Source organism: Ictalurus furcatus, chromosome 8, assembly GCF_023375685.1.
Source record: "Ictalurus furcatus strain D&B chromosome 8, Billie_1.0, whole genome shotgun sequence".
Taxonomy (NCBI): domain Eukaryota; kingdom Metazoa; phylum Chordata; class Actinopteri; order Siluriformes; family Ictaluridae; genus Ictalurus; species Ictalurus furcatus.
The window spans coordinates 4,019,060-4,028,493 of record NC_071262.1 but is presented as its reverse complement, the minus strand read 5'-3'; the positions used below and the strand labels follow the sequence as shown (position 1 = coordinate 4,028,493).

The following is a 9,434-nucleotide window of genomic DNA, read 5'->3' as shown; positions in this document are numbered from 1 at the left end:
AACATATTAATTATCGCATTGTTCATATTGGCCACTGTGAGCTTAATTTTATAAAGCGAGTATATGAATGTTGGTGAATACATATATTTTGGTTGTAAGTTGTTCTTGTTTGTTTTTGTTTTGTTAGTTTGTTGTTTTTTAATCCATTAATACAATGTTAAGTTTGTTAATGTTAGTTACTGTGTATTAATGATGAAGTAGGTATATGGTTTGTTCTGTCTTCGTTTATTCATACACAAAGTATTCCCAGATGATGTAAATGTAATATGGAAGGATCTGGCAACAAGACAGTGATAGAAAACATAAGTCAAAATTCAAATGGTTAGAAGTTTCCCTGGGCTTCCCAAACGGCACAATTGGAAAACATTTCCCATGGTTCTGGGGAATTGGGAGAAAGGGCAGATAGCACTTTTCTCCAAGTGTGTTACGTTGCCCTGTGAAGCACTATAAGCAGCAGTTCTAAGAGATGTGTTTGGCTAGCTTTACCTGTCTCTGAGGAAGCATGGGTTAGCCTTCATCCTCCTGGGTGGTAGTTGGAATTAGCAGGTGACCAAACTGGGGAGAAAACCAAGAGGTTTGTCCCTCTGTCACAAGACTATAAGTTGAAAGAGAAAAGATCGGGTGGTGTAGAACTGTACAGTTAGTCCAAGCTTCTGTTGGATCTCTCAAATAACGGAGAAAACTCTAAAGCAGATCAGAGGATAAGATGGTACAGGTGGTCAGTTGGCAAACGTTATAGATACTATATGTAACATTTACAAGGGGAGATGCAGACATTGTTTTCTACTATTAATATCTTAACCTACATTATTTGAAAATGTTATTACTTGTAATATTTTGTTGCTATAACTTTTGCACTCAACTGTACATCCTTTGATGTTCGAGTAGAAGCTGCAGAGTTTGACAAATTTGGCCAAACCTTTGAGATAGCGAAGAATGACACTGACACATCTGGGTCATGAGTCGCGTGTCTGAGCTTCACATTTTAATGCAGTCAGGTAAAACATAAATTGCTCCTTTGTAAAATTGACATTTTTTTTTTTCAATCATAATTCAATTGACTTTTTTTTTATCACAAAGCAAATACAGTGCTCTCCAGTAATATTTGCACCCTTAGTAAATGAGCAAAGAAGGCTATGAAAAATTGTCTTTATTGTTTAGCCTTTTGATCATTTGTTCAAAAAGTTCACAAAAATGCTCTGCTTTCATGGATATCAAACAATTGCAAGCACAACACAGGTTTATCCAAAAAAAAATAAAAAATTTGTTAAATATATGTGTGCCACAATTATTGGCACCCTTTTAGTCAATACTAAAGGTGTATTTACAAAATGTAAAATATCAATGGGAATATACTTAAAATATATTTTTTTTCTCATATGAATTCATAGGGGTGCCAATAATTATGGTACACATATATTTAACAAAGTTGTTTTTTTTTTTGGATAAACCTGTGTTGTGTTTGCAGTTGTATGAGTATTTCTGTGAAATTCTTTTAGCAGAAGACCAAAATGTTTAACAATATAAAGACAATTTTCCACAGCCTTCTTAGCTCATATATACCAAGGGTGCCAATATTAGTGGAACTAATATTGTACCATTCTATTTGTTTCCAACAATCACATTGATTTATGCCTCCTCATATACTGGCGTGAACGTGCTGTGTGTATAAATAGAGGAATTGTGAACTACAGTGGATATAAAAAGTCTACACACCACTGTTAAAATGGCAAGTTTTTTGTGATGAAAATATTGAAACCAAGATAAATGATGTCAGAACATTTCCCACCCTCGATGTGAAATTGCAACGTATAAAAATTACGTGAAAAACAATCTGAATGTTAGGGAAAAAAATTAGGAAAAATAAAAAAGTTACAATAGCCTTGTTGCATGAGTGTGCACACCCTTTTATAATTGGGGATGTGGCTGTGTTCCGAATGATCCAATCACATTCAGTCTCATGTTCAAAAGTTATTATCATACATTTGTCAGCAACTAAATTATTCTGACTAAACCTTTAAATAAAGATCAACTGTTTCTGTAGGATTTTCTCAAACATCTTTTTGGTTTCATATGACTGCTGAAGCCATGGTCCACAAAGACCTGTACAGTGTTTCACTGTCGAAAGGACTCAATCAAGAGAGGGGTACAAATAAAAATGTTCAAAACAATAATCATACCATGGAACACTGTGAAGGCCATCATCAACAAGTGCAGAAAATTGAACACCACAGTGACATTACCAAGAACAGGATGTCCCCTTCAAAATTTACAAACGGACAAGATAAAATCTTTCCAGGAAGACCTACGGCAACATTAAAGGAGCCTGCAGGAATATCTGACAAGTACTGATTACTCCTGCGTCTGATATCAATCTCTCGTTTTCGTCGCATGTCTAGGCTATGGGACAGAGTGCCTAGATGGAAGCCCCTATCCATGACAAAATCATCTAACCTCAATTAAATCACCCCAAACCATGTGGGAAAATGTGTTATGCTCTGATGAGACCAATTACAAAAGGTATACTACTCCTACAGTTCCAAAAGGTATGTTTGGTACAAAAAAAAAAAGCACATCAACAAACGAACCCCATACCCATGGTGAAGCATGGTGGTGGCAGCATCGTGCTTTAGGGTTGCTTTTCTTCAGCCAGAACTGCTGGATTTATTACGGTGAAGGAAATCATGAATAGCTACAAATACCCGCTGATTTTAGTGCAAAACATTCAGGTTTCTGCTAACAAGCTGAAGATGAACAGGAATTTCACCATTCAACATGACAGTGACCCATTGCATATATCAAAATCAAACAAAGGAATGGCTTAACCAAAAGAAGATCAATGTTTTTCAGAGACCTAGCCAGAGCCCACACCTGAATCCAAGTAAAAAAAATCTGTGGGGTGACCTGAAGCAGGATGTGCACAGGAGATACCCTTACAATTTGATAGCTTCAGCATGTTTTTGTAAAAAAAGAGTGGGAAAATTTTGATGAATCAAGATATGCCACCCTGTTAGACTCTTACTCTGGGGGCAGTGGTGGTTTAGCGGTTAAGGCTCTTGGTTACTGATCAGAAGGGCGGGGGTTCAAGCCCCAGCACTGCCACTGTTGGGTAAGGCAGACCCTGTTCTCCGACCCCAACCTCCTAACACACTGGGGTATGTGAAGAAAATAATTTCACTGTGGGAATGTGTATGTGATTAATAAAGACTCAATATCATTACCCAAGAAGACTGAGTGGTGTAATAAAATCAAAAGGTGCTTCAAGAACGTATTAGTTTAGGGTTGTGAACACTTGTGCAATCAGCTTACTGTACAATTTATCCATTTATTTTATTTCCCTATAAATGTTTTGCAATTGCACATGGTGAGAAAAGGTGAGGAAAAGTCAGACATGATTTATCAAAGAGTCACTCTTCTTCTTCTTCTTCTTCTTCACAAAAACTTGTCATTTTTAACAGGGGTGTGTGGTCTTTTTATATCTATTGTATATGATGCCCTGATATTGTATTAATAGAAGGAATGTTCATGATGTTCAAGGCAAGACCATCTTAATGTTACATGCTTTTATTATTTATAGGCTGCATATTGTATCATGGTTGATTTTAAACACTAATCTGGCTAACATTACATGGATTATAGTGGAGGCACGACTCCATTTATAAATGTCATCTGATTCGAGTTCAAATCCATTAGTAACACAGGTTTTTCCAGAACGTATTCGTGTAATGTCTTCACATTGTTGTTTACAATAATAGAGTATATACAATGGCACATTTGTATTATATAGGATGTTGGTGTTCTGTAGTATTCAGTATCTAATTAGAAGTCAAATATAACATTTTTTTGTACATTTCTACACGTTTTCATCGCACTTATATTCACACACCTCATTCAGACAGCTGTTTTAGCCTTGTGACATTTGACGTCTGATCAATCTCTATAATCAGCACATGACTGGTGGAATTTGGGATAGGATTTTCACCACTGTTCCATCATTTAAATCGCAATATGTACTTTGGTCTTACATAGACGTTCTGTAAGGAGATGTTTATTTAATGTTTATGAAAGAAGACTTCAAAAGAGAGAGAGGAAAAAAAGAGAGGCCATCGAGGGAATTATTGTTTATCGCTACTATAACGTAAGTAGTAACAGGAACAGACTTGTTTTCAAGATGTGAAATAATGACTACATTAAATGTCACTGTAAATGAATAAAAAGTATGACGTGTCATTCTTTAATAAAAAAAAATAAAAAAAACATTGTAAACATTGGCAAAATCATTAGTGGAAACACTCTTAGGTGTTAAAGTCCCTCCTTAAACATATCCCCACTGTTGATTATTTTCCTATAACCTCACACCCCATCGTTCCTTCATTAATACATTTGGTCCTGTCGCATACAAACCAATTTACACACATGACTGGCTTTGAAAACAGTCAGAGGATGAACACTGAAATCAAATGAAACCATATACTGTCCACATTGCATTCTTTCTGTGGTCGCTGTATGCTTTTAGTTGTCATTTTTAAGTTGTGATTGTTTTCATTGTGTTACTGGAAAGCTAATTATATTAATGGTCGTTCCTTTGATGCAATATGTATCTATGGTATTATTTCCCTTTATTGTGAATCTTAGCCTACAAACCTTGAAAAGGAAGCATGATCTTCAGTTGACTCCTACTTTGAGGATTTAGGAACACAAGGTCCTGGCGGGTCACTTATGAATAGATTAAAATCATATATCAGACATGATAGCTTATTACCAAAGGCACATTTACTCCTGATCTTTGAACTGCACCCGGGAAGAACCAGCAAATGAAAGCTGCTTCTCTCCACAAGCTGCACTGAAGCAGGCGAGGAGCAGAGGTTAGTCCATTATCAATAGCTACAGCCTTCACTGTTTAATTCAAATGCAATTAAAAAACACAAAAGACTGAGGAGTAATACTTGATTTGTCCTGGTAAAGGCAGTGGTTGGGCTTGAGGTAGATGGGGGTGGGGGGGGGGGATCAATTGTTTTTATGAATTCAATGAATATAAATTCAAAATCAAAGTAGCAACACCCACCCCCAGCAAACTTTATACGAGGAGTCTGCGAGGAATTAGAGAGCGTGAGAGAACATGGTGCTCCAGCGGCTTCTTTCCTCAGCACCATGGACAGCGTTCATCTGGAACGAAAACGCCAAATAAATTCAAATCACGCGTTTATACGGACTTTTAGAATAGGAAAAAATAAATAAATAAATAAATAAATAAATAAATAAATAACGCATCTCAGGGTCATTACAGCACGCGAATGTGGATGCTTTTGACGCATCACTGTTGCCTTTAATACCATCCCTTAATTTGCTATAATGATCATTAATGTATGACACATTGTTTGTCCAAAAGCGCACCAATACGGTCCATCTGAATGCATGGTGGTCAATAAAAAGGGGTTTCTTGTTACTGCAGCTTCACTCCTCCGCCATCCAAAATCCACACACACACACACACACACACACACACAGAGAGAGAGAGCGAGAGAAAGAGACATGCTCTGCACAACGCAGGACACTAATGTGGCGTATACCTCAGGCTTTAATTAACCTGGTTATGCGTCTTAAAAGAACGTCTTGGTGTTTCCTCGAGCTCGCCATAACACCGGCTTTTGTGTCATTCTCGCATTGACCGGCGGTTCGAGCGGTTCATCCGCCTCGCCGTGTGAGAGGCTGCTGCAGACGCACATAGAAGCTCTTCTTCTCCTTTTTTTCTTCTGTTCTTCGTCATTTAATCCACTTCAACCTGAGTGCGACTGGAGGAGCCCTAGATCCGCAGTAGATCCGCCATCATCTTTACGGAATAAGTCTCATCATTTGCTCTCTCTCTCTTTCTCTCTCTCTCTCTCACACACACACACTTCACGTGCAGACACGTTTATTTCCTTCAGCTTCTCTATGATGCTATTGCGCGCACTGCAAGCGCGCACTGCTGTCCATTCGTCTGGACGCTTTGGTTGGTTGTGCGTGTGATTTTTCTTTCATTTTTTTTTTTGTACTCGGAACTGTTCGTTTTTTTTTTTTAACAAAAAAAAAAAAAAAACCAAAACAAAACAAAGGAGAAAATGGCACGATTGAGTGCGATTACTCTTTTCTTCTGGCTTTTGGGTAGATCTCTCGCCGGATTTCCAAACCAGATAAATATAGGTGAGTCCCATAGCTTTGGTTAGATCGTGCGTTGAGCGCTGTCTCTCGTCGATCGGTTTCATTTCCAGCTAAAAACCATTTATTAGAGGTAATGCGTGGTCTGTATAGCCCCCTATATATATATATATATACAGAGAGAGAGAGAGAGAGAGAGAGATTTCTTTTGAGATGCACTTATGAAACTGACCTAAATGTTGCTGATGAAACTCTTAAAAATGGGAATAATATCCTAAATGCCTTATAATGGTGTGGCACGGAATCCAGTCTATACTGATGTGAGACTGAATTCGGTTTTAAATGCTCAAATGGAAACGGCACAGGGCACAAATTCTCAGAGATGAATTGAAACACGTAGTGTTTGTTTAACACTTAGATTGCTGGATGTAGTGCCTGCAGAGTACCATTTACACAAGTCCAGTCGAATAAAAATCCTCATTTGCCATATGAAAAGTCTGTGACAGTGCATATTAAGGCTAACACTGGAATACAGGCTCATTCTGGAAGTACTGATGCGAATTCCTTTTCACATGCATTAAATGCAGCACTTTTGTATGCAGCTTTAAAGTGTCCGTATGTCATGTCATGGCCAGTCTATTGTAAATACTGCATAGATGTTTTACGTTTCTGCACGGTTCTTAAAGGTGGGCTCTTCATGCGCTCGACGGTGCAAGAACACAGCGCATTCAGATTTGCTGTGCAGCTCTACAACACCAACCAGAACATGAGCGAGAAGCCCTTCCATTTGAACTACAACGTGGATAACCTGGAGTCCTCTAACAGCTTCTCCGTCACTCATGCCTGTAAGTAGTCTGCAGTTTCACAAGCCACAAACAGCAAGGAGATTCAGGTACAAACCACACAAGTACAACTTGATCGCATACGACATTTATAGCTCGTCAGCTCGAACAATTTTCTCCAGTTGTCTTCTTACAAATGAGGTCCTATGAAATGCTACGACCGTCTGTCGATCACCGTCCAGGTTATGTCATTTAATCACTGTCATTTATAACAAACAACAGATAACCATAATTCATTTCAGCTCATTTTTTCTTGATCAGAAATGGAATGGATTTGCATCCTGACAGAACAGTGTTCATTTCTATCCGGCTGAACCTTTTATGCATAGGACTTAATCCCACCCTGTTTGGTTACGGTGTCTTCATTTCATTCGATTTTTGGACTAGGCGGACTGGACTCATTTTGCATTAGAGAAAGAACAGGAACTGTCCAAATTTCCTCTGAGCTGTGCTATAAAGAAGCTCCGTTTGCATATGTAACTGTTCATCTTGAGCAGTAATTACCCTATCAGTCACTTATTTCCAACATTTCAGCTTAACACACTCACATAACACACAGGACACCTGTGAGGAGAACACTATTTTGCAACCCAGAATTGCCTTAGCGTGTAATCCCATAAGCCTTGTATAAGCAATCCAATTTCTGGTTGTTAGTAGAGTACTGCAAAGCCTACTCACATTCCTGTATGCTAATTTATTTATTTATTTTTTTATTTTCGCCTCACAATAGATTGCAGTCTGATATTTATTGATATGAGCGATTCCTTATTTATTTTGAAGTCAGATATTTGCAGTTAACGCTGACCTCTTTCACTTTCATTTGCTTTATCACTACATACAGTGCAAGAGCATAATAATTGAATTAACTAATATTTCCATTTTCTTCAACCTCAAAAGACTTTTCTTGTTTATTATACGCGTGATACATGGCCAGATTTTTTTATTATTCCCTTCTGAGGGTACGGTGATGATATCCCCATCTTTTCATTTTCCATGCTTGTCCACTCCGATTTGCAAGTGAAAGTATTTTGCAGTAAGAGGATGAATAGTCGGCTGTGGAAGTGTTTTGTGGGCACAGAATTGGTATTTCTGACACAAAATCCCTTTGAATTCAAAACAAGTTCCCTTGGCAACACAGAATAACTGAATCAATGCCGAGGTTCCTGATAGTTGCTGAAAAGATTACATGTCTGATTATGCAAGCAAGGTTTACAGGGACTGTTTAGATGATAACATCAGAATAATTATCTCGTGTTTTAAAAAAAAAAGACGTCTGTAGAAAAGTAAGCTGAAAGAGAATCAGTTCCGTCATGCTAATCACGTTCGGTATGCAGTCAAATGTTATTGTATAAATAACTATTATGTAAGGAGTAAAACACAACGAGGCGTGCTGTTATAGGGAAATGATCCACAATGGGGTGATGTGATGCTATATGGAACGTCCACGAGGTTACCACTTACTTTATAGCAGCTATAAACAGACATTCCCTCACCAGACTCTCTTTCATTCTATCTCTTGAAGTCGAAATAAGATGTGCTGCCTTCTGACCAATCAGATGCAAGAATTCAACAACGCTATGCAGTTCCCTCTGAAAGTATTCGAATGGCAAGGCCTTTTGTTTCGTTTGTTTATGTTATACACTGAAGACATTTGTTTTTGAGATCAAAAGATGAATATGAGAAGATAGCTTTCATTTCCTGATATGTAAATATCCTCTAGATATGATATATTTCGATGTGTTAAACAACTTCATATATGGCAGCTTTTGTTTGAACCCACCCGTTTTTCGAGTGATCAGAAATATTGGAACATGTGACTGACAGGTGTTTCTTGTCACCCAGGTGTGCCCTATTAGACTGATTGTTTAATCAATTAACAACTCTGAACGTCTACTCTTCATTTGAGTAGAAACCCCTGGGTTTAATGTGTGTAGACTGCATTTGTTGTTAAAAAGGATAAACCAACAGGAAGACCAGAGAGTTGTCTAGGAGAAACAAGCAAGCCATTTTAAGGCTGATAAAAGAGGGAAAATTGATCAGAGCCAGTGCATAAGCACTGGGAATAGCCAATGCAGTAATTTGGAATGTCCGGAAAAACATACAAACCTCTGGTGTTGTAACAACCAGACGTGGAACAGGTCAGCCAAGAAAAAAAAAGCAGTTGATGACAAACATTGTGAAGAAAAACCCAAAAACAACAGCGAGTGACATCACCAACAACCGCCACAGATGAGGAGTGAAGGCATCACAACCTTTCCCCCACTGTTCGAAGAAGACTTCAAGTGCAGAAATATAAAGGCCGTACCACAAGATGCAAACCATCATCAACAGTAAGAATCAGAAAGCCAGATTGGAATTCAGCAAGAAATACAGAGACGAGCCACAAAATTACCACCAAGATGATCCTCTACCAAAGTGATGGGAAGGCCAAAGTGTGGAGAAATAAAAGATCTG

The 9,434-nt window shown here is 38.1% G+C and overlaps 1 protein-coding gene across 1 annotated transcript in view; it reads left to right on the top strand.

Annotated features, from left to right (window-relative positions):
* The first annotated feature begins 6,103 nt into the window (after positions 1–6,103).
* The window catches only part of LOC128611250 (glutamate receptor 3-like), a 47,279-nt gene continuing 43,948 nt past the window's right edge, over positions 6,104–9,434 (top strand). Inside the window, exons 1-2 of the mRNA XM_053630629.1 lie at positions 6,104–6,183; positions 6,825–6,983. Coding sequence (XP_053486604.1) covers positions 6,836–6,983 — 148 coding nt within the window. The 5' untranslated portion in view covers positions 6,104–6,183; positions 6,825–6,835. The remainder of the gene's footprint in view (positions 6,184–6,824; positions 6,984–9,434) is intronic.